The following is a 26,400-nucleotide window of genomic DNA, read 5'->3' as shown; positions in this document are numbered from 1 at the left end:
CAATAACTTACAAACCCTGACTATTTTTGAATCACTACTAGAAATTCGCTAAAAACCGACCAAAAATACCAACCAACGTTGGTCGGTTATGGCAAATTACCGACCAAAACGCGACCATTATGGTGTGGACGGTGTTTTGATGGTCGGAATGGCTTACCGACCAAAGTTGGTTGGAAATTACCGACCAACTTTGGTCAGTATATTAAAACGACCATCTGACAAGTTTAATTACTTACCGACCAACTTTGGACGGAAACATATTTTATTAATTTAATTTTACCGACCAAAGTTGGTCGGTTTAACTAAATTATATTTTTTTTATTAATTATTAAAATTAAAAAAAACCGACCAACTTTGGTCGGTAATTGAAAATATATTTTTAAAACTAATTAAAATTAAACATTACCGACCAACTATGGTCGGTAATCTCAACAATGCAAGCAAAATACCGACCAAAGTTGGACGGTATTCTTGAATTCTGGGAATTCAATGTTCATTAACCGACCAACTTTGGTCGGTATTTTGGAATAATTTATTATTTTTTATTAAAAACCGACCAACATTGGTCGGTTTTTCTGGGATTAATTTTGGCATAAAATGCCTGTTTTGGCAGCTAAACCACCTGCCAGCATACCAATACAACAACACAACAACAACAACAACACAACAACAACAACAACAACAACAACAACAACAACAAAAACACAACAACAACAACACAACAACAACAACAACAACAACACAACAACAACAACAACAACAACAACAACAACCAAAACATTCAATAAATACTTTAAAACTAACAAATTAAAGTTCAATTGAACATAAAAATCCAAAACCAAGTTAAAACTAATTACAACTAGTTCAAAACTGGTTCTATTTGTCTAGTTCAAAGTATATAAAAGTCAAGGGGTGTTTTGTACAACATCATCATCACCGTCTGATGAACTTTCATCTACAAGACGATATAGAGAACGGTCTTGTGGAGGACGGGAAGCACGATCACGGGGAGGACGGGAGGAACGATCACGAGCAGGGCGGGAGGAACGATCACGTGGAGGTCGACCCTCTGGAGATGACTCACGAGATCGGGGCAACGGAAAAGCTCCACTAGATAGGAGAGTTCTGATCTGAGCTTGCATGCCAAGGAATTGAGCATCTCTAAGCCTTTCTCTTTCCTTGGCCGCTTCTAGCTCTGATGTGAGCTTTGTCACTGTCTCCCGCATAGCGGAGAGGCTCTCCCTATTAAGTTGCTCGCCATGCGAGGAAGTCCCTATTCCTCGCATTCCACACTTATAGCGATGGAAGTTTTTAGTAGGAAGCCCGTATACCTTCCCCCATTTTGGACCGCCAACAGACTCCAATCATATTCTTTCAGCATCCTCGTCCGAAGGTTGGGTTGGCTCACCCGATTCACCAGCTGGATGACTACGGATGAATTCCTCCACGTTACTTTGGTAGCGACCCTATATTATTTTAAATTAAATCAGTATTTCAAGTTGTTTATAAAAGTAAATTATAATACTTAAATAAAATTGAAAGCTTACATATGCAGTCGAGGCCCGGTCCTCGACCCACCTATCTTGATCCCCCTCTTTCCTCTTCTTCACAACATGTGTCTCCTTGAATAGCTCATCATGACTCATTGGACGCCCATACTTCTTTTTCTGAAAACAAATTTATTTAGTTAATAAACAGAATAGATATACTTAGAAAAGTAAAATAATTTAAGCAATTATGTACCAATCTTCTTTTTATTGTCCCTAGGCTGATCGCACCTCCAGTGTGCAAGGAGCCTCCCTTCTCGGATGTGCGAGCTTTCTTTCCTTTTTCGCTCCTCTCTAAGAACTTTGCGGTAAGCCATTGCCTTTGCAAATCATTCCACAAATTCTCAAGTAACCAGCCAGGCCTCTTGTTCTTCTTTCTAGCATCCGAGAAAGCATCCGCCAATCTCTTGCGAGCTTTATGATGAAAATTTGTAGCCACTTCCGTGCTATAGCGGTCTTCCCATACACACTTGCTCTGTATTTCAAAAGTTAAATATTAGATGGAAACATCATAAATATAAATTATTAAACTGTTTAAAAGAACATTTATACCTTAAATTGATTGAAAATTTGCTCCTTCAGTGAGAATGGGCAATCAGTCCAAGTCACATAAGGGCCATCATAAAGCTTTCTGATGGCATTGGTGATTATCCTCGTAGTTTTATTACCCGGCCTGAACCTGCAATTTAACAATAAAAACACATTAATATCTTAGTAAAAATGTTACAAATCAATAGACGCAAAAATAATGAATAACACTTACACATCACCCTCAGGGACTATGATGATCCTGCCATATCGATCATAATGCACTACCTCGTCATCACCATCCGAAGCATGTGTATCAGAGGCATGTGAAGATGGTGTAGGCGGGTCAGAGCTAATGTCTCCCAGGCGAAGGCCTACAATAGATGGAGTCGATGATGAAGATGGTTGCGATCCCTGTGACTGCGACATAGCTGGATGCGACCCAAGTGGATGTGATACCGATGGCTGTGACCTGAGTGGCTGTGACCCGAGTGGCTGTGACATGGGTGGATGCGATCCATGTGGCTGTGATATGTAGGGATGTGATCCATGTGGATGTGATGCAGATGGCTGTGAGGCAGCTGGACTATATGTCGGACGTATAGTCCTGTGGCCCTGTGATGGAAGACTGGGTGTCTGAATGAAGGTGTATGGCTCGTGATGCTGTGGCAGCTCAGTATAGCCGTGTGGTGGAGGATAAGACATAGGCATCTCTGAAAAAGGTGGACAAGAGGGAGTATTATTTTCTACCCTCCTCTTTCCCTTCCTACTCTTTTCTCGACCCCGAGAACTAGTAGGGTCATTGTTACCTTGACCCTTGCCTGCCATCTGCATAATATAATACACATTTAGATTGAAACATATAAGAAACTAGCTATAAAACGAGAGTGCTTTATAAAACCAACTTTTTAATCCTCATTGACGTATTGTTCCTCGTCCGAGAATTCTTCGTCCTTACTTGTTTGAGCTTCATCAGTTGATTCCTCGTCCTCATTTTCTATAATTGTTACTTCATTTATATCAACTTCTTCCAATATGCGTTCAGGATGTTCCAAATCATTTTCTAACTGATCGTCCACTATTTGGTGAATATTGGAGATATCGTTTTGATATGCAACATCTAACACATTCTCGACTTCCACCCTACCTACAGGCTTAGTTTTTATTACAACCCACCAATCGGACTTATTCTGCCGCAATGGATAAGGAGCATAATACACTTGCCTAACGTTATGTGCAATTATGAAAGGATCATAGCGATCATACTCCCTCGTATGATTAACCTCAATTATGTTGTATTGGTTGTGTACTCTTGTACCTCTTGTTGGATTTGGGTCAAACCACTTGCATCTAAAGAGTATCAATTTCTTATATGGCTAACCTGTATATTCTAGTTGTAATATTTCTTTGACCACACCATAATAATCAATATCTCCAACTTGGTTGCCATCACCACCTTGAACCCACACCCCGCTGTTGTTGCTATTTTTATTTTTAGAGCAATCCTCTGTATGAAACTTATAACCATTCACTACGTACTTAGACATTGTTGTGACCTGAAGCCCAGGTCCCCAAGATATATCTTTCAAAAATTGATTTACACCATTATTTGGATTATTTACCTACATAGAGTTAAAAAAAGTCATAAGTTAGCACAACTTATGAATCAATTTTTATACATTCACTACATATGTATATATATATATATATATATATATATATACACTTACAAACTGTTTGAACCACGTATCAAATCTCATATATACAGCATCATAGCTAAATTGACCCACGAAGTGACTGTGACATATCAAATATTTTTAGTAGTTGTATCAATATGTAGTCACAGTAAATTTTACATTTTGATAACTAATAAATCAATACTTACTTGAGAAATGGTACAACTTCGGGATAATTTAGCAACACATGAAGTGTAGCTGACTTGTACTCCATATCACTCAAACTTCTCTTTCTAACATCCTTAGAACATCGGCCTGGTTGATTGAATATGGACATTGGTGGATATAATGGATCATTCACAGATTCGACCGTGTGCCTATTGGGCCTATTCCTAGAACATGGCACGTTACTCTCAAAATAATAAGAACAAAAATGTGCAGTTTCCTTTGCAAGATAGGCTTCGCATATAGATCCTTCAATCTTATTCCTCTGCTTAACAAATTATTTGCATTTGCCAATTGTCCTACATAATCTCATGTTAGCCAATAACATTCAAATAAAATAGAATAGTACATCAAACTTATAATATTACCTCTCAAAGGGATACATCCATCTGCATTGAACAGGCCCTCCAAGTCGTGCCTCGTGTACAAGGTGTATTGGAAGGTGTTCCATCACATCAAAGAAACCACATGGGAATATTTTTTCCATCTTACTAGAAATTACACGGATGTTCTGGTCCATCCGAAGTAGGTTTTCTTCCCTTAATGTGGTAGAACACAAGTCTTTGAAAAACAAACTAATCTCTGTGATGGGTTTCCAGATTCTTTCAGGCAAACCACAAAATGCAATAGGCACTAAGGTCTCCATGAAAACATGGCAGTCATGACTTTTCAAATGGCTCAACTTCCCTACCTCCATATCTACTTTTTTTCCAAGATTCGACGCATAACCCTCAGGCATCTTTAATTTCGTAACCCAATCACAAATTTGTCGTCTTTCCTCCAAAGTGAATGTGTAACTTGCTTTGGGCTTGAACACCTTACCATTGTTTGCTGTCCGCAAGTATAATTCAGGCCGCCTGCAATATTCTTGTAAGTCCATTCTAGCCTTCGGGTTATCTTTTGTCTTACCTTTAACATCCATCAGTGTGTTGAACAAATTATCAAAATAATTCTTCCCAATATGCATGACATCAAGGTTGTGTCGGAGAAGATTATCCTTCCAATAAGGCAACTCCCAAAATATACTCTGTTTCATCCAATTATGATTAACACCATATCCGGGGAATCTATAAGGTGGAGCCTCAGTAACTTTACTGAAGTTCTGGACCCTCTCCCAAATTTCCTCACCTGAAAGTATCGGAGGTGGAGAATCATATTCCACTTTATTCTTTTTGAATGCATTTTTCATTCTTCTAAACTCATGATCATCAGGCAAGAATTGACGGTGACAATCAAACCATGATTGCTTTCGGCCATGTTTTAAAGTGAACGCTTTACTATTTTTCATGCAGTAAGGACAAGCTAGCTTCCCAGCAGTCATCCACCCAGACAACATTCCATACGCAGGAAAATCATTAATAGTCCACATTAAATTAGCACGCATATTAAAATTCTGCTTGGTTGATATGTCATATGTTTCAACACCATCATACCACAATTGTTTTAGCTCATCAATCAAAGGTTGCAAATATACATCAATCAAACTTTTCGGATTACGTGGACCGGGGATAATACAATTTAAGAATATATATGGACTAGTCATACACAACTCAGGTGGTAGATTATAAGGTGTAAGAAAGACAGGCCAACATGAATATGGTGTCGCAGATATAGAAAAAGGCGTGAAGCCATCGGCACACAGACCTAACCGAATGTTCCTTGGTTCACTAGCAAAATCTGGATATGTCCTATCAAAGTGCTTCCAAGCTTCTCCATCTGAAGGATGACACATAACACCAGGTGGTCTTCTATTTTCAAAATGCCATCTCATATGAGGAGCAGAACTCATCGACGCATATAACCTCTTTAACCTAGGTATAAGAGGTAAATAATGCATTGCCTTGACAGCGACCATATTCCCGCTGGAAAGCCTCTTGAAACGAGGCTTTTCGCAAAATTTACAACTGTCTAAAGTTGCATCATCTTTATAATATAACATGCAACCATCTTCACAACAATCAATTCTCATTGACGAAAGTCCTAACTTAGAAACCAATCTCTTCGCCTTATAGAAATCACCAGGTAAGTTGATATTAGGGTCAACTAGTTCACTCATAAGGTCAATGAAACAGTCCATGGCTGCTTGAGAAATATTCCAATTAGATTTGATACTTAGTAATCTAACTGCAACAGACAGCTCAGAGTGCGGACTTCCTTCACGTAGTGGACGACTAGCTTCCTCTAACTGTTCATAAAAACGTTTTGCGTCATCATTAGGAGTTTGTTCAACATTTTCATTGGGCTCACCCCCGAAGTCACCCCCAAAAGCATCCGCAACCATATCCTGAATTCTAGAATCAAGATTTGTATTCTCCACCGACCTACTACTTTCACCAACAACCATGTTATGAAATATCCCACGGCTACCATCGATCTCTCCATGATTAGTCCACACAAAGTAATTCTCTATAAACCCCTTCCTATAAAGATGAAGCTTAACTTCCTCCGATTTTTTAAACTTCATACAATCGCACCTGACACAAGGGCACCTAATTACTCCTTCACTTTGGTATGGTGAAAGTGACATTGCATGTCTAATAAAGTCATCAACCCCTTCTACAAAATTCTCCCGCAATCCCCGCCGATTAGGATAATTTCTATTGTACATCCAAGTACGATGTTCCATCTATACAAATAAAACAAGAACAAATTAATTTATTCTACAATTATAAATTAATTATATATTTTTTAGTTAATTCAAGATAATTATTTTTTCCTAATTACACCAATTTATATCCTAAAAGTTCAATTCATATCCAAAAGGTCCAATTCATATCTTAAAAGTTCAAATCATATCCTAAAAGTTCAATTCACAAGAACAAATCCTAAAAACTAAAATTTCAATTCATATCCTACGAGTTTAAACATAAACTAACTAAACTAAAGAAATTCAACCCATACCCTAAAAGTTCGATTCACAAGAACAAATTAATTTATTCTATAATTATAAATTAATTATATCTTTTTTAGTTAATTCAAGATAATTATTTTTTTCTAATTACACCAATTTATATCCTAAAAGTTCAATTCATATCCAAAAGGTCCAATTCATATCTTAAAAGTTCAAATCATATCCTAAAAGTTCAATTCACAAGAACAAATCCTAAAAACTAAAATTTCAATTCATATCCTACGAGTTTAAACATAAACTAACTAAACTAAAGAAATTCAACCCATACCCTAAACTAAACTAATTCATAAATAATTGACTAATTAACAAAACTAATTAGTTAATAAAACTAGTTAACAAAACTAATTAAAACAAGACCTAAACCCTAATCCTCAATAAAATACAATGTTCAAATAATTAAAATACTAATCAATTGAAACTAATTCATAACTAATTAACAAAACCTGGAAATAATAAATAAATGGGTTGTAATTCAAACCTAGAATTTGTAGGAGATGGAGAAGGAGATCGAGGGGCGGCAGTGGCAGTGGCAGAGGCGACGGCGCGGCGACGGCGAGGGTGAGGGCTGGACGATGAGGGGGAGGGGCTGGGAGAAGGAGAGAAGGGAAGGAAGAAGAGGGAAAATTTTTAGAGAAATGGGGGTTTCCCCCATTTTTCACTTCTCTGATTTTAGAATTACTGACCAAAGTTGGTCGATAATTTTGGTCGGTACATTAAGTGCTGACCGTTTGACCAAAAACCGACCAACTTTGGTCGATTTTTTTTTAAAAAAAATTAAAATCTTTAACCGACCAACGTTGGTCGGTAATTTTAAATATAAATTCTTAAATATTATAAAATATTTAAGAATAATAAAATAATTATTAAAATTTAAAAAATTGGATCCAAATTACCGACCAACGTTGGTCGGTAATCCAAAATTTTCTTGTCTGACCAGCTATTGACCAATTTACCGACCAACGTTGATCGGTATTTTGTTTAAAAAAAATATAAATATTTTTTTTCCCAGTTTGCGTCTAACCTGGACGGTTTTTGGTAGCATTTTTTGACCGACCAATGTTGGTCGGAAATAGTTGGTCGGTTTTTAGCAGATTTTTAGTAGTGAATTACCAGCCCAAAAACTGGTTAGTCCGTGCTATTTTCACATATATGTTGCGACCACCCATCACAGCATAGGGGAATCTAGAATTTAATTTCAGCGGATTCATAGTGTATCTGATACTATATTATATCGTACTACATTTAAGAACTTTTTGATGTTAAAGTATTGGGTTCATAGAACCATTGAATCCGCTTTATATTAGATGTTTTGGCTTAATGATACTAAAGATTTGGCAATCTTTGTTACTAATGTATTCAAGAATTCTTCAGATTGTAAAACTAAACGCTCATTAACGCTTAAAGGCCACAAGTAAAACAACAAACTAGTGTACTACAGCTCACAATTCCATCATTCAAAATGCAACTCTCTTAGACCCCTCTGACTATGCTAATGTTTCATCTAGTCTGCCTACTTAATCCTACAAGAGTAAAGTACTGTAAATTACATTTTGATGAGATACATTACTTAATGTTAGTGCCAATTGGATGCACGTTTCTCAGAGAAATTTTCTTATGCTGCAGCTCCTATTTAAGGGGCATATAGTTATAGATGGAAAGATGGTCACGTTTCTCAGAGAAATTTTCTTATGCTGCAGCTCCTATTTAAGGGGCATATAGTTATAGATGGAAAGATGGTTGATTGTTCCGGAAACTCTTCCAATATGCTAGTGAATTATATCAAACAAACATTGAAAAAGTATAATAGTGGATTGATAAAAACTAAGGGTCCACCAAACTGTATAGAGAATCAGAGTTCCCATAGTACATAGCAGTAAATTGCGAACGCAATATTTACGTGGAAAATTCTCAACTCACGGGATTAAAAATCACGACCTACCCTTGTAGAATTTCAACTTCACTAACTGACAAACTTTAGATTACAACCTATTGCAATCTAGGAATTAAACTCTTAATCTCTCACCTCTTATAATAACTTTATTGTAAGCTCTTTGTAATAACTCAATTACAAAGTTACTCTCTTGATTAACTCTAGTCAATAACCAAAAGCAATGATGGTTAAATAACGTCCTACTAAATACTTCTAAAAAGCTGTGCAGGAGTTACAAATAAATAACATAAGAAAAAGACACGGCAATACTTAAATGACACATGACATATTCAATGTTGGGATCTGGTCCTTTATTTTATAGCTACTATGTTCTTCAATGCACCTGAGGAAAACAGAGGCGGATGCACACTTGAGAGGTTATGTGTTTTTGTAAATGCAAGTGTTAGATCAACACCTTGTAACATGTTGTTTATATATGTGAGATCATAAGGGTAGTTATAAGGGCATTTCTGGTTTAGCAAATTGCAGCTGTTCTGATGTACTGTTGCAAGTACAGTGCAGCACTTTAACAATAACAATTGTATAGTTGACTTGCGCGACGACATGAGGAACTGATCTTATATGTTTCCTCTGTTGTTCCCTCATTCCTTATCTAATTTTTTCATGAAATTTGACAAATCATCAAAACCAAACTCGCGTAACTTATCATGGATCATGACTATCATGTTGTGCAATGAGAATAAAGAAAATGCCAGTGACTCCACAACAGAAACCCAGATATTATGGTTTTCAAATAGCAACAACTTAATCTGTCGCATCATTTCAACTAGTCGAAGAAATATGTTACAATAGAAGCTTAAGCTTTAATACATTCCTAACAGATATTAGTAATTCACAGACCCATATTGCACCATAGCAGGAAGTATATAGTTCGTAATGCTGACCTTTGTTGTCTTACAGGTCCGCAGATAGTGCTGCTGCGTAGAGAATGAAATCCTCATCATCGCTATCTGAATCGTCGGACAGTGACTGCGACTCCAGTGATTCCACATACTCTCTTTTCCATTGAAGATATTCCTTGATGCAGTCAATGATCTTTGCGGTCTCAGAAACTTGGGACTTCCTGGACCAACTGGATGGACTGCCAAGGACACAAATATTTTTGAACATTTCATTCAATTTATCAAATTTTTTTAGGCCATGATATCTGAACTTCTTGTGATCACTGAATCTCTGTAAACGAAAAACAACCAATTATAACAAGTCGGTTCGCAACTGTACTTGCTAGGTGATGGTAGGAACTTACCTCCACATGATTCACCCAAACATCATTAGGAACAACCACTTTGTTAGTTTCTTGGTCCCATCCATATTCCGAGCATGTTGCAAGTACTTCCTTGAAATCCTTCCAATTTTTTTTAAGCCTATGATATTTCTGTTTGATGCATTGCTCATCATACCTTTTGCGCTTGCCCGGTCTAGCCCAAAACTCGTCAATAATGTCACTCCAACACTTTGCAGTATAATGATAAAAGAGTTGAACTCATGTTTCTTCATATTCTCATGTAAAATATCAATGAGGACCAGCTCGTCCTCCTCCAACCATCGTTCAGCGTTTCCACCACGTGGCCTTTTCTGAGTAAGCAAAGGAAGAATCAATTATTGATGCATATTTCCGAAAGGTAGAAGCAAAACAAACATCCAACTCTCATAAGTTATGAGAACCAATCAAGAGAAAGAACATGATTATATGTTATGTTATGCGGCGCCTTCCTGAAGTTCCTTGGAAGGGCGACGTAAGGCTAAGCAACCGATGTCAGTACGGTTGTTGTCCGCCAACTAAGGTCCCCTCCGTACGCTAGACTAGATTGTCAGTGCCGTACGGGAAAACCAATGTAATGAGCAATTGAAAGAGAGCAGAAAAGAGAATTGAGAATGAAAGAAAGCTTGATTGCATTGAATGAAAGCTATTACAGAAAACAAGACGGTGTCGGGGGAGAGACACCAGTACAGAGAATTGTTTGCTTGCTTGAAAGTTTTGATTGCTTGGTCCCCCTTAATAATACTTAAAAAAAATAAACCAAAGTTACATGACTAGACCTATGAAAGCTGGAAAATCACACTTAAAGAAAATGCAGCAAAACTACTCTATATTTACAATGAAAAGAACTCAGTCCTCTACAAAGCAGCAACAAGTCCGTTGGCAGTAACTTTGTCTTTAGCATCAGGGTCTGCGCATGCGGCATTGTCTACGCGCGCGGCGCTGTTGGCATCTGCTTGTGGCTGGGCACTGGCGATGTCTATCGGTGGGGCGACAGAGGCACATGCGCGCTTGTCACTTGGAGCTGCCGAGACCAAGGGACCGACCGTGGCGACGGGCGTTGGGAGGCTGGCCAGGACGCCACGGGGCACGTCCAAGGGGTCATAGGGCATGGTTGGAAAGCCGCCCATGACATTCTCCCCGACCTGAGTTGGCGACGTCCTCGGCGCCTTCCTTGCAAGGTAATCATCAATTAGGCTCTTGTAAGCTTTGAGGTTTGTTCCCCTCTCCCAAGTATTCTCCTCTGCATCACAACCCTGCCATTTCACCAAGAACTCTTGGTGATCTTTTCTTGAGGTGTGAATCACTCGATCATCAAGAATAGCTTCATCACGCCTTTTCCCGATTGAATTGGGGCCTCGAATACTTGGTATTGTGAGTTGGCTTCGTGAAGGGTCCTCCATATCTTCCCGAAAAGGTTTCAGGAGACTGACATGGAAAACATGATGGATTTTCCACCAAGCTGGGGTATCCACCCGGTATGCAACTTTCCCAATGCGCCTTTCAATGGACAAGGGTCCAATATATTTTTGCAATAGGCGAGGGTCATAGACACTTGCAAACAAGTACCGCTTTGGGATTTTGACCATCACTTTGTCTCCCACCTGGTATTCAACAAAGCGGCGATTCTGATCAGCATGCCTCTTCATCCGCTTTTGGGCTTTGACAAGATAGCTCCGCATTATCTCCAAATTTTGCTTCCATTCTTTTGAGAAGCTAGCAGCCCGAGGAGATTTTGACATGTTTGGTGTGTTCACTGTGTGTGGGAGTAGCGGTTGCTGTCCGGTAATAATTTCAAAAGCGCTTTTGTTGGTACTTGAGCTCTTTTGTAAATTGAAACACAGTTGAGCAGCATCCAGAAGCTTCACCCAATCCTTCTGCGATCCGGTCACAAAGTGTCGGAGATATTCCTCTAGCATGCCATTGAATTGCTCCGTCTGGCCATCAGATTGCGGATGAAAACTTGAGCTATGACTCAATTTTGACCCGAGGCACTTAAAGAGTTGGGTCCAAAAATTGCTAGTGAAGCGTGAGTCGCGATCACTAATAATGTCTTTAGGTAAGCCCCGATATTTGACGACATGAGAGAAGAATAGTCGAGTTGTATCTTCTGCTGATATATATATTGTGGGGCTGCTATAAAGGTAGCATACATGGAAAACCGATCCACCACAACCAAGATAGTTATGAGATCTCCGACCTTGGGCAATCCGGTGATGAAGTCCAGGGAAACGCTTTCCCAAGGTCTTTTTGGGACAGCTAGTGGTTCTAAGAGCCCTGCCTGCGTCAAGCGGTCTCACTTATCTTTTTGGCATACTAGACAAGTCTTCACATACTGAGCGACGTCATCGACCATTTAAGGCCAATAATATGCACGGCGAAGTAATGCCATGGTGCGTTCCTCGCCGGGATGACCGGCCCACAAAGTATCGTGGCATTCTGCAAGAAGAGCCTGTCGCAGATCTCCTCCTTTAGGAACATAAAGTCGGTTCCCTTTCACCTTCAGGAAACCATCTTCGGTGTAGAACTGGCGAGTCTTGCCCTGTCCTACCAAATCAACCAAATACTGTACAGCAGGATCCTTGATGAGTAGATCCTGTATCTGGTCTTTTATGGTGGTGGTTACTTCGCTTCCCTTTAGGGCGGCGAGTACGCACATCGATGCTAGATCAGCCCTCCGACTAAGTGTATCAGCAACATGATTGGTCTTTCCACTTCGGTACTCCAGGTTGAAGTGAAATTCCACTAGGAGTTCCTGCCACCTAGCCTGTCGACCATTCAGCTTTGGCTGGGTCATGAAATAGCTAACGGCTGTGTTGTCTGTCTTGACCACGAATGGGGCTCCCAGTAGATAATGCCTCCAAAGGTGTAAGCAATGAACGACATCCAATAATTCTTTCTCATGAGTGGCATAGCGCCGCTCTGCATCCTTCAATTTTTGGCTCTCGTACGCTACGGGATGCCCTTCTTGTAGCAATACTCCACCAAGTGCATAGTCGGAGGTATCCGTTTGCACTTCGAATGGCTTGGCCAAGTCAGGGAGGGCCAAGACTAGGCTACTAGACATAGCCATCTTCAATGCGTCGAAGGCCTCTGCCCGCTTGGGGCCTCAATCCCATGGGGTGGCCTTCTTGAGAAGCTCTATCAGTGGCACTGCAATGAGGGAGTAACTTTTCACAAAACGCCGATAGAAGTTGCATAGACCAAGGAACGACCTCAAGGCATGTATATCCTTAGGAGGCGGCCATTCTGTAATGGCCTGAATCTTCTGCTAGTCCATCTTGATCCTCCCTTCCTCGATGACATGTCCGAGGAAGTCAATTTGTTTCTGAGCAAAGGAGCACTTGGATAGCTTCGCATATAATTCGTGCTCCCGCAATCGGGCTAGGACCTTCCGCAAATGCTCCAGGTGTTCTTCCAGTGTCTGGCTATATACCACAATGTCATCCAAATAAACCACGACGAATTCATCAATGTATTCTCGGAAGACTTGGTTCATCAGGGTGCAAAATATGGCTGGCACGTTAGTCAAGCCAAAGGGCATAACCAGGAAGTCGTACGACCATATCTTGTCACACAGGTCATCTTGTGCTCATCACCATCTACAATCCGAACTTGCCAATAACCTGTCCTCAGGTCTATTTTGGTGAATACTGTCGCACCACCCAGTCTATCAAACAAGTCTGCAATTAGCGGAATAGGATACTTGTTTTTCACGGTGATTTTGTTTAGAGCCCAGTAATCCACACAGAGTCATAAACTACCATCATGTTTCTTTTGGAATAGCACAGGGGACCCGTATGGGGACTTGGAGGGCACGATGATCCCTGTGTCTAGCATTTCCGTCAATTGTCTCCGAAGCTCGGAGAGTTTGGGTTGTGACATTCTGTACGGCGCCCGGGCAGGTGGCTTCGCACCCGGCACCAACTCAATCTCACGGTCCACAGTTCGCCTAGGTGGAAGGCGCTTTGGCATGTCCTGTGGCATGATGTCTTCAAATTCCAGAAGCAACTCCTTCACGGGTGCAGGAATGGGACCCGAGGAGCGTTCTATATCTTCCATGCAGAGGGTAGCCAGGAACGTGGGTTCATGTCTTTTTACCCCCTTCTTCAACTGCAAGGCCGAGATGTTCTCGGCTGCCATCTTCATGGGAATGCACGGAATAATGCAGGGCTTGGCCCCATTTGCTCCCATCATCAGTAGCATGTCTGCATACGGTGCGGGCATGGTATTGGTCTGTCTCAGGAATTCCAACCCCACTATTAACTCAAAGTCATCTATGATCACTACGCGCAGGTTGAACTTTCCTTCATAAGGGCCAAGCTTCACTGGTACTTCTTTGGCTATTCCACCCACTGGTTGAGGTGGTGAGTTGATAGCCTTCACACGACCTTTGCCCTTTCCTACAACTAGTCCAAGACGCTCCACCTGAGTCGAGGCTAAGTAGTTGTGGGTGGCACCCGTGTCTATCATTGCCCGAATGGGCTTGCCATTTACCTTCATGTCAACGAACATTAAGATCCTCTCTTGATGAGGAGGAGTCCTCAAATTCGCCTTCTTATTTCCTCTCCTGGCAATTGGACAGGGGTCCTTCTTCTTGCGGATACCGGCACTGATTCCTGCTAAGGTCTTAGAAATGGAGCCAACAATTGCATTGAATGCACCTACTGGCTCGGTCTGGTCCTCATCATCGGCGTCGTCATCCGTCCCATCCTCAAAAGCTTGATGGGCGTTCATCTATGCATGTGGGCATTCATTATTCCAATGTGGTCCGCCGCAATGACGACATCCTGAGGGGGGCTTCCTCCCCCGATCATTGTTGTTAGATGCAGCACTGGTACTGCCGGAAGAGGGAGCCTTGGATTTGGGTGCACTCCGGTCTCCTCCACTTCTGCTAGGGCCACCAGTGTTTGGTTGGCTCCCTTTGTATCCTCCTCGGACAGGCTGTTGAGGCCTATCCTTCCGGGCTTCTACTTGGTAATCCCCAAGGCACTCTGCTGCTTGGATTGCCTTAGGCAACGTGTCTACCCTTTGTCTCTGCAACTCCATCCGGGTATAAGGTTTCAACCCTTCCAGAAAGGTGAAGAGTTTGTCTTTGTCCCCCATGTCACGGATGTTCAGCATGAGTGCGGAGAATTCCCGCACGTAATTTCGCACTGATTTGGTCTGGCGGAGCTCCCGCAACTTTCTCCTCGCATTGTACTCAACATTTTCGGGGAAGAACTGTAGGCGTATGGCTGCCTTCAGTTCTGTCCATGTCTCGAGGGCATCTTCACCAGCCTTGATGGCTTCGTACTTCACCCGCCACTAGAGTTTGGCATCACCCTGAAGATACATGGCAGCAGTTGCTACCTTCTTAGCTTCTTCTAGGCCTCCCACGGCATCGAAGTATTGCTCGATGTCGAAAATAAAAATTTTTACTTCTTTGGCATTCCGAGCTCCACTGTATGGCTTTGGCTCAGGAATTTTCAGCTTTTGTGCCACAAGGGCAAGGTTCACACCACTCCCAAATTGGTTTCCGCCACCTCGAAGTAGGCCTTGTAAAGCAGCATTGACAACATTGAGCTGGCCTGTCAAGTTGTCTATAGTTTGTTGCATGGCAGTCACCCTGTCTGCCTCTTGTTCCCTGTTGGCTAAATCCTCGGCACGCTCCTGCTGGAGGACCTCAAATTTACCAAAAATTTCAGCTGCCTCTGTGGCTGCTATTTGCCGGTCTCCTTCAGAGTCGCGACTGATGTTTTCTATGTCAAATTCGGCCTGGATGAGTCTGCGGTCCAGGTCATCCAACCTTTGCACTAGGCTAGTCTTTAGATCGGGCACCATTTCCACGATGGGCCGTAATGCGTCAACCGTTCCCTCAAGGGTCGCGATGCGATCCCCATAATTCACCATGGTCAGAAATGGTGGTAATTGCAATGTAATCCCTCGTCCGATGTCGAGCCTAGGCTCTGATACCAACTGTTACGCGGCGCCTTCCTGAAGTTCCTTGGAAGGGCGACGTAAGGCTAAGCAACCGATGTCAGTACGGTTGTTGTCCGCCAATTGAGGTCCCCTCCGTACGCTAGACTAGATTGTCAGTATCGTACGGGAAAACCAATGTCATGAGCAATTGAAAGAGAGCAGAAAAGAGAATTGAGAATGAAAGAAAGCTTGATTGCATTGAATGAAAGCTATTACAGAAAACAAGACGGTGTCGGGGGAGAGACACCAGTATAGAGAATTGTTTGCTTGCTTGAAAGTTTTGATTGCTTGGTCCCCCTTAATAATGCTTAAAAAAATAAACCAAAGTTACATGACTAGGCCTATGAAAGCTGAAAAATCACACTTAAAGAAAATGCAGCAAAACTACTCTATATTTACAATGAAAAGGACTTAGTCTTCTATAAAGCAGCAACAAGTCCGTTAGCAGCAACTTTGTCTTTAGCATCAGGGTCTGCGCGTGCGGCATTGTCTACGTGCGCGGCGCTGTTGGCATCTGCCTGTGGCTGGGCGCTGGCGATAGCTATCGGTGGGGCGACAGAGGCACATGCGCGCTTGTCACTTGGAGCTGCCGAGACCACGGGGCCGCCCGTGGCGACAGGCGTTGGGAGGCTGGCCAGGACGCCACGGGACGCGTCCAATGGGTCATGGGGCATGGTTGGAAAGCCGCCCATGACAGTTACCATGTTAACTGGTGCAGGCGCAGTCACAGAATTCTCATCGGAAATCTCAAATGTAGCTTCATGTGCTGCGTGCATTACAGCACAAAATAAAGCAAAACACATTAATTGCAACAAACACATAAAAAACTATTAAAAGAACACTGTCAAAGCCAATTATGATATGCTTAAATGGGATGTAAAAGAGTTCAGATGGTGCTATATGATAATGTATACAATTTTCTTTTTTGATTAAGTACTAGCAGATACAATTATATAAAAAAATCCTGATGAAAATACGATTATATAAATATAGAGAGAGATTTTGACGATCGACTAGAAATATATAAACAAAATAAATTATGGATTCAAAAACTTGCGCTACTTGATCCAGGCTTTCCATTGGCAGCACTTAGTGTTGTGCAAGCAGGAAGAACAACAATAAGGGAGATGAATATGATGCAAAAAATTAAGAGAGACAGAAACATACAGAGAGTTTTGACATGAATCAACTCGAACTATTTAGTGCAAAAGCCAACAAAAAGATAAAGGAATCTCTCTTCCAAACAAATGAATTGAATCCAAATTCTGGAGAATAAACATTATAACTGTGGAGAGACACTATCAACATCCTAGACTCTATACAGCATCAAAGAGTTCAGATTCATTTGTATTTGAAGTTCATCTGTTTCTTGTTATTCCCGGTCAATATTGCTGTATTTGTAAATATTAATTCTGCAAAATATAAGTTAACGTAATGAAACAATAATAATAAATTCGAGCCCACTGAATTCACAGTGTTTCCTTAAGGAATTTAATCCCCTCCTAGTACCCAAGGTTATGGATTATTTCCTCCCAGGATAGAACGAATAACACACTGGTGTAGCGGTACTTCAAACCCCAGTGTTTCGGCGAACACAAAGTTCGGTAGCAAATCACACTTACAGTTGCTTTGTTTTGAAGTTAAAAACAATGCAGAACGAAGGAGTATATACTCAGAAAAACGTATGGAAGTTCTGAGAGGAAGGAATGCAATGTATAGCCAATTTGTTGAGCGAATTGTATGTTGAGTTGAGTTGAGTATTTCTTCAACATTTGCTGCTCATATATATAGCAGCCAAGAAGGAGTGCAAGACCAAACGTCCACCCTTCATGGTGGATCAAGCATTACATATTTTTGTGGAGCAAGCACTTCATATTTGTGGAGCAAGCACTTCATGGTGGGAAGACCATTATCCGGCTGCCAAATTATCAATACACGGATTGAAAAATATCCGTTTACAAATACGGATAATCTTACGTTAATATTTACTATTAACAAATAAATTTGGTCCAAAAAATTAATCAATCAATCGATCATTTGACCAAATCCAAATCCAAATCCAAATCCAAATCCGAATCCGAAGCCGAAGCCGAAGCCGAAGCCGAAGCCGTAGCCGTAGCCGTAGCCGTAGCCGAAGCCGAGCCGAGCGAGCGACGACGACGACGGCGCGAGGCTTGCTTTCTTCTTAACTCTTTAAGAGCTACAAGAAGAGCAATTATATATATACCCACCAAAAATGTCTTCCACTTCCAATATGGGACAATGTCTCATTGTTAAGAGGGGGAAACTTAAAATTTTACTCAAAATTTCATTTTCCCTCCATTTCCCATTCACCCTCATTTTAAGAATATTACATCTTAAAATAAAACCTCAACAATCCCCCACATGAATGGGGAATGGCTATATCACGGAAGTATGCATGAAAAACTGTGTGATTTACAAGCAAGGATTAATTGCATCTGGATAAGTAGGTTTCCCTTTGAACTTTCCGTAGTAAACTTATGTCGGATATACTCGGTCAATCGGTAGATTTGATATCTTTGAACCGTCGATCTTTGGTGTATACCTAGACAACCATAAGTCACACAATCAACCCTTAACCGTCTTTGGTTCTCATTGTTGTGTTCGTTTCAGCCATGAACACCGCCTGGTTTCATAAGTGCGTAGAGAACTGGCCTTACAAAGTTCTCCTTGAAGCGGCTCACACTTCACACTTAAATAGGTGATTCCTAAACGTGTCATCCTGTAGATACACTATTTGATATACCCCGTATCAAATTTAGAAATCATTAAAAAGCCTTAATGCTTTATCCTTGGTACTGAACATTGTCTCATCACGAGAATGGACTAAAATTTTATTTGACAATGTTGAACCGTCATTAATGACTTTGTTTGATCTCTTTGAACCTAGATCTTGGGATCTCCAGTCTTCTAGGTAGAGTTACCGCCACAATGACTTGTTCTCGGCCATAGCCCCATTCCCCTTGATGATTTCTCAACTACCTCTCTAGTTAGGCCTTTTGTAAGTGGATCCGACACATTATCACTTGACTTTACATAGTCAATTGTGATAATTCCTCTAGAGAGTAATTGCCTAACGGTTTTATGTCTTCGTCGTATATGACGAGATTTACCGTTATACATGACGCTCCCAGCCCTTCCAATTGCCGCTTGACTATCACAATGTATGCATATTGGTGCCAACGGTTTGGGCCAAAATGGAATATCTTCCAAGAAATTCCGGAGCCATTCAGCTTCTTCACCGGCTTTATCTAAGGCTATGAATTCAGCCTCCATTGTAGAGCGGGCAATACATGTTTGTTTGGACGACTTCCAAGATACCGCTCCTCCACCAATAGTGAATACATATCCACTCGTGGACTTAGAATCAGTTGAACCGGTGATCCAATTTGCATCACAGTATCCCTCAATCACCGCAGGGAAATTACTGTAGTGCAATTCAAAGTTCTGGGTATGTTCTAAATATCCCAAAACTCGTTTCATTGCCATCCAATGAGATTGGCCTGGATTGCTCGTATATCGACTCAGTTTACTTATAGCACAAGCTATGTCTGGTCGTGTACAATTCATGATATACATTAAGCATCCCAATACACGAGCATAATCCAATTGTGATATGCTTTGGCCTTTGTTCTTTGCTAATGCAAGATTCACGTCAATTGGAGTCTTTGCAACTTTAAAGCCCAAGTGCTTGAATTTTTCAAGTACTGTCTTAATATAATGAGATTGTGACAATGCCAGACCTTGAGGAGTCTTATTGATCTTAATTCCCAAAATTAAATCAGCAACTCCCAAGTCTTTCATATCAAACTTGCTATTGAGCATACGCTTAGTAGCATTTATGTTGGCAATGTCATTACTCATTATCAACATATCATCCACATATAGGCAAACAATGACTATGTGATTTGGAATATTTTTAATGTACACGCATTTATCACATTCATTTATCTTAAAACCATTTGACAACATTGTTTGGTCAAATTTCGCATGCCATTGTTTGGGTGCTTGTTTTAGTCCGTAAAGAGACTTAACAAGTCTACATACCTTCTTTTCTTTACCTGGAACCACAAACCCTTCAGGTTGTTCCATGTAAATTTCTTCCTCCAACTCTCCATTTAAGAAGGCCGTCTTAACATCCATTTGATGAATTTCAAGACCATATACTGCAGCTAATGCTACTAACATCCGTATGGACGTAATTCTTGTAACTGGAGAGTATGTATCAAAGTAGTCTAGACCTTCTCGTTGTCTATACCCTTTGACTACGAGCCTTGCCTTGAATTTATCAATAGTGCCATCATCTTTGATTTTTCTCTTAAAAATCCATTTAGAACCCAAAGGTTTATTTCCAGGAGGAAGATCAACCAATTCCCATGTATGGTTGTTCAATATGGATTGTATTTCACTATTGACTGCCTCTTTCCAAAACAATGATTCCGAAGAAGTCATAGCTTCTTTAAATGTTTGAGGCTCATTCTCCAATAAGAAAGTCACAAAATCTGGTCCAAATGAAGTAGACGTTCTTTGACGTTTACTACGTCTTGGATTCTCCTGATTACATGTACTTTCTTTTGTTTCTTCCCGAGGTCGTTTAGATCCTTCACCAAACGACTCACATTCCTTTTTATACGGATATATATTTTCAAAAAACTCAGCATTATCTGATTCTATAACCGTATTATTATGAATGTCGGGATTTTCTGATTTATGAACCAGAAATCGATATGCTTTACTATTTGTCGCATATCCTATGAAAACACAATCAACGGTTTTCGGTCCTATCTTTACCCTTTTGGGTTTAGGAACTTGCACTTTTGCCAAACACCCCCACACTTTAAAATAATTCAAGTTGGGCTTCCTTCCTTTCCATTGTTCATAAGGAATGGATTGTGTTTTGCTATGGGGCACTCGATTTAATATTCGATTAGCCGTAAGAATGGCTTCCCCCCATAAGTTCTGTGGCAAACCAGAACTTATCAACAACGCATTCATCATCTCCTTTAATGTGCGATTCTTTCTTTCCGCAATCCCATTAGATTGGGGCGTGTAAGGGGCTGTTGTTTGATGAATAATTCCATATTCTAAACATATTTCTTCAAAAGGAGATTCATATTCACCACCCCTATCACTTCTTATCATTTTTACTTTCTTGTTAAGTTGCGTTTCAACTTCATTTTTGTATTGCCTGAATGCGTCTATTGCTTCATCTTTACTATTCAGTAAGTAAACATAGCAATATCGAGTACCATCGTCAATAAAAGTTATGAAATACTTCTTTCCACCGCGAGATGGTATTGACTTCATGTCACAAATATCTGTGTGAATTAAGTCTAAAGGATTTGAATTCCTTTCAACTGACTTATAAGGATGTTTAACATACTTACATTCCACACATATTTGACATTTTGATTTTTCGCATTCAAACTTGGGCAGTACTTCCAAGTTAATCATTTTCCGCAAGGTTTTATAATTGACATGACCCAAACGTACATGCCATAAATCATTTGACTCAAGTAAGTAAGAAGAAGCTGAAATATTATTATTATTTTCAACAACCATTACATTTAGATTGAAAAGGCCCTCGGTGAGGTAACCTTTTCCCACAAATGTTCCATTCTTACTAATTACAACCTTGTTGGATACAAAAACGCACTTAAAACCGTGCTTAACAAGAAGTCCAGTAGAGACTAAATTCTTTCTCATTTCGGGAACATGAAGGACATTGTTCAAAGTCATGACCTTGCCAGAAGTCATTTTTAGAAATACCTTCCCATATCCTTCAACTTTTGCTGTTGAAGCATTTCCCATATAAACTGTCTCTCCGGGTTCAGCAAGAGCATAGGTAGCAAAAGCCTCTCTAACTGCACAAACATGGCGAGTGGCTCCTGAATCAAACCACCACAGTTTAGGATTTCCCACCAAGTTACATTCAGAGAGCATGGCACACAAGTTATCAACATCATCATGGTTTACTACCATGTTTGCTTGACCCCTTTTCTTGTCTTTCTTCGGAGCATGACACTCCGTAGATTTGTGTCCGGTTTTCCCACAGTTGTAGCAGTTTCCACTGAACCGCTTCTTGCTTGGGTTGTATTTCGGACCAGAAGCCTTCTTCCTCTTTTTGTTAGCTTCAACAATATTTGCTCCCATTATTGTTGAATTTCCACGGCCTCTCCTTTCAGCAGCTTTATTGTCCTCTTCGATTCTCAACCGAACAATGAGATCTTCAAGGGACATTTCCTTTCATTTGTGTTTCAAATAATTTTTGAAGTCCTTCCACAACGGAGGCAACTTCTCAATCATTGCTGCTACTTGGAATGCTTCGTTGATTACAAGACCTTCAGCAAGTAGATCATGAATAATCACTTGCAATTCCTGGACTTGAGTAATAACAGACTTGCTATCTATCATTTTGTAGTCCAAAAATTTTGCGGCAACGAATTTCTTCATCCCGGCATCTTCAGTCTTATATTTCTTTTCAAGCGCATTCCACAATTCTTTGGATGTCTCCATGCTACTGTATATATTATACAGGTTATCATCCAGTCCGCTAAGAATATAATTCTTGCATAAAAAATCAGAATGCTTCCACGCTTCAATCACGAGAAAGCGTTCATTATCTGGAGTTTTATCCGGCAGATCAGGAACATCTTCCTTGATGAACTTCTGTAGACATAACGTAGTTAAGTAGAAGAACATCTTCTGCTGCCAGCGTTTGAAATCAATCCCGGAAAATTTTTCGGGTTTTTCTGCCGGTGCCAACGCCGGTGTTCGGCTTGTCGTTGCGTTGGCAGTCGCCATCGGAACAGCTTGGTTTTCGTTTTCAGTCATCATCTTTTTCAGAAAAAAATGACACAAACAAACGTTTAATACACGTTTTCAAACTGGAGTAAAAATCACGTAGATTTTAATATCCAACAAAACGCCACGAAGGCTTAACTCTCCAAAACGGGAGTACACAAACCACAAAGGTTTTAGTTTGCAGAATAATAAGAATAACACAAGTACAGAAATAAATATTAAATTCCTTAAGATTGTTATTCCCGGTCAATATTGCTGTATTTGTAAATATTAATTCTGCAAAATATAAGTTAACGTAATGAAACAATAATAATAAATTCGAGCCCACTGAATTCACAGTGTTTCCTTAAGGAATTTAATCCCCTCCTAGTACCCAAGGTTATGGATTATTTCCTCCCAGGATAGAACGAATAACACACTGGTGTAGCGGTACTTCAAACCCCAGTGTTTCGGCGAACACAAAGTTCGGTAGCAAATCACACTTACAGTTGCTTTGTTTTGAAGTTAAAAACAATGCAGAACGAAGGAGTATATACTCAGAAAAACGTATGGAAGTTCTGAGAGGAAGGAATGCAATGTATAGCCAATTTGTTGAGCGAATTGTATGTTGAGTTGAGTTGAGTATTTCTTCAACATTTGCTGCTCATATATATAGCAGCCAAGAAGGAGTTGCAAGACCAAACGTCCACCCTTCATGGTGGATCAAGCATTACATATTTGTGGAGCAAGCACTTCATATTTGTGGAGCAAGCACTTCATGGTGGGAAGACCATTATCCGGCTGCCAAATTATCAATACACGGATTGGAAAATATCCGTTTACAAATACGGATAATCTTACGTTAATATTTACTATTAACAAATAAATTTGGTCCAAAAAATTAATCAATCAATCATTTGACCAAATCCAAATCCAAATCCGAAGCCGAAGCCGAAGCCGTAGCCGTAGCCGTAGCCGAAGCCGAGCCGAGCGAGCGACGACGACGACGGCGCGAGGCTTGCTTTCTTCTTAACTCTTTAAGAGCTACAAGAAGAGCAATTATATATATACCCACCAAAAATGTCTTCCACTTCCAATATGGGACAATGTCTCATTGTTAAGAGGGGAAACTTAAAATTTTACTCAAAATTTCATTTTCCCTCCATTTCCCATTCACCCTCATTTTAAGAATATTACATCTTAAAATAAAACCTCAACATTTCTAACATAGAAGTAATCAATTTAATAAGTGTAAGCCTCATGATAGGCTGAAAAATGGTTATCTAGAACCAGACGATACGAGTCCCTGAGTAAGGCCGGGAAAAAAAAGTCCCCTATACCCAAATACAAGTAGACTTTAAGAAGGCAAGTGCAACCATGTGCACCTCCATACACAGTAATAAACATTTTATTTTAGAAATGCAGAGTAGAACTTCACTTAAATGAAAATGTAGGCGCTGGCTCCTCTTCTTCATCATCTTCTGAATCCGTAAAGGGTACTTCATCGCCTGACTTATTCGCGTTGTTGGGGTAGTCACTGTCATCTTTTTCACTCTGTGCATCTGTAATATCCTTGTTCAGATGTTCAGACAAATGTATTTATACAGGATTGTTGTGGAGGTCTTCAACTTACAGTATTGTCCGAAATGGCAAACATCTGTGGATGTCATTGAACGTTGGGACGCCTGCGACATAACTAAATGATTGTTAAGCTGGGACGTTTAGCCAGGCTTATATAGCGCATGCCTACCATGCACTATATGTAATTTGGTTCCCTTTTTTTCACATTACTATGGTTCTTTAAGAGTTTTTAAACATTACTTTGGATCCGAACTCCACAAAAAGTACCATGTTAAAACGGAAAAGATAGGGTTTTACTATCTCAACAAGTATTAAAAGAAAAAACAAAAAGGAAAGATCAAAATGAGAAAGAGGAATTTGCCCAAGACTTTGGTCTAGTGGTAAGAGTCCAGCGGGTGATCTGTGAATGAGGCTCACGTCACGGATTCGAACCTTGCCCATCTTGGTATTTAAGTGGAGAAGAGGTGAGGTGGGGACTTTTCTTTTTTTATGACGGTGGTGTCTATGCCAACTTGCACGCACCTCGACTATTCTCCGGATATCTGCTACCTCCCATTAGTACAGATACCGATAACTCTGTCCACCAAATCTTAAGCAGATAAGAAAAATCACCTAGTTTTTTTAATCTCCACTGAAACTTGAAGGTCTCGATTCTCTTTGCACTTCATTGACCATTAGGCCAGACCTCTGATGTATAGAGGGGCTTACTATCCTTTTGAGTTTCTAACTGTGAGTCACCAGCCTAATTGGTCTTAGGTTCCCTAAAGACTAAACTCCTAGACTTTTATCCCTTAAACCCCGAGTAGGTTGCACAAAAAATAAGTGAATAGTCACACAAAGCTCAATTGCTTAACTAAATTTCAAAAGAATATACTACAACAACAACAACAACCCAGTATAATTCAATTGGTGGGGTCTGGGGAGTATAGTGTGTACGCAGACCTTACTCCTACTCTGGGGTAGAGAGGCGGTTTACAATAGACCCTCGGCACTCCCACCTTACTTTTGGGGTGACTCAAACTCACAACCTCTTAGTTGGAAGTGAAGGGCGCTTACCATCAGAGTAACCCACCTTGTCACCAAATTTCAAAAGAATATGCTTTGAGAAATACCCAGTAACAGAGAAAGCAATAATACCAAATACAGACTCAAAACTAAGGGAAACAGAGAAAAGGGGTAGAATTTCAGAGTAGAGGAGAAAGGGGTTTTAACTTACTTTGAAGCTTCTTGCCCATGCACCTAAGAAACAAAAATAAACAAAAAAACAGAAAAAAAAAAAAAATACAGAGGTAAAGGAATAAGAACTGAAGCTAGAATGAAAATTAACGCATAAAAAGGAAAAATACAAACCTTTTGAGACCAGAGGCGGACCTACCTTAGGGTTAGGGGAATCACCGGAACCCGTTAGCTTCGAAAAAAATACTGTAAATATATTTTATATATATTTATATATATATACTGGGGACCGCTTAAATAATGTATCAGGCCCCCTAAATAAATAAAAGCAAGTTAGACGCGTTGGTTATGTAGCATACTTAAACACTTTAGTTACTTGAAGGTTCCAAGTTAGAAACATGGCTTCTGCACTTCTTCTGTCTTTACTTTTATTTTAATTCTTTAATACTTGTACTATTGCACACAAATACACAATAGTCACCCTAAAGTCTTAACTTTTATCTTTTTCCAAACTAAAAAACAAAACCCACTTCTCTTCTCCAAACACACAGCTTCACCCTTTTGCTAAAAAACAAAACCCTTTTTTCAATTAATCCTATTACCTAAAGTCTTAACCTTTATGCTTTTTCAAACTAAAGAACAAAACCCACCTTTCTTCTCCAAACAAAATGCTACACCCTTCTGCTAAAAACCAAAACCTTTTTTTTAATTAACCCTATTTAGCTTCTGCTCGAGCAGTCGAGCTCGAATCCGGCGACCGGCAGTCCGAATCGGCGACG

The 26,400-nt window shown here is 40.2% G+C and overlaps 1 protein-coding gene across 1 annotated transcript; it reads right to left on the bottom strand.

The window, feature by feature from the left end:
* Positions 1-9,863: 9,863 nt before the first annotated feature.
* LOC138891765 (uncharacterized) lies at positions 9,864-25,800 on the bottom strand. The gene is made up of 4 exons (XM_070175510.1): positions 25,662-25,800; positions 16,762-16,826; positions 10,085-10,413; positions 9,864-10,011 (listed from the first exon to the last, which is right to left on the bottom strand). The coding sequence occupies exons 1-3, from the start codon at positions 25,678-25,680 to the stop codon at positions 10,096-10,098; spliced, it is 402 nt and encodes a 133-aa protein (XP_070031611.1). The 5' UTR covers positions 25,681-25,800; the 3' UTR covers positions 9,864-10,011; positions 10,085-10,095.
* Positions 25,801-26,400: the final 600 nt, after the last annotated feature.

Source organism: Nicotiana tomentosiformis, chromosome 5 (genome assembly GCF_000390325.3).
Source record: "Nicotiana tomentosiformis chromosome 5, ASM39032v3, whole genome shotgun sequence".
Taxonomy (NCBI): domain Eukaryota; kingdom Viridiplantae; phylum Streptophyta; class Magnoliopsida; order Solanales; family Solanaceae; genus Nicotiana; species Nicotiana tomentosiformis.
The sequence above is the reverse complement of the archived record's forward strand: the minus strand, read 5'-3'. Positions and strand labels throughout refer to the sequence as shown.

Excerpts from the sequence above, each read along its gene's own strand:
- LOC138891765 (XM_070175510.1), bottom strand. Across the intron at positions 10,414-16,761 it reads CGCCTGCACCAGTTAACATG|AAAAGGCCACGTGGTGGAAA; the intron begins GTAACTGTCATG and ends TTGCTTACTCAG.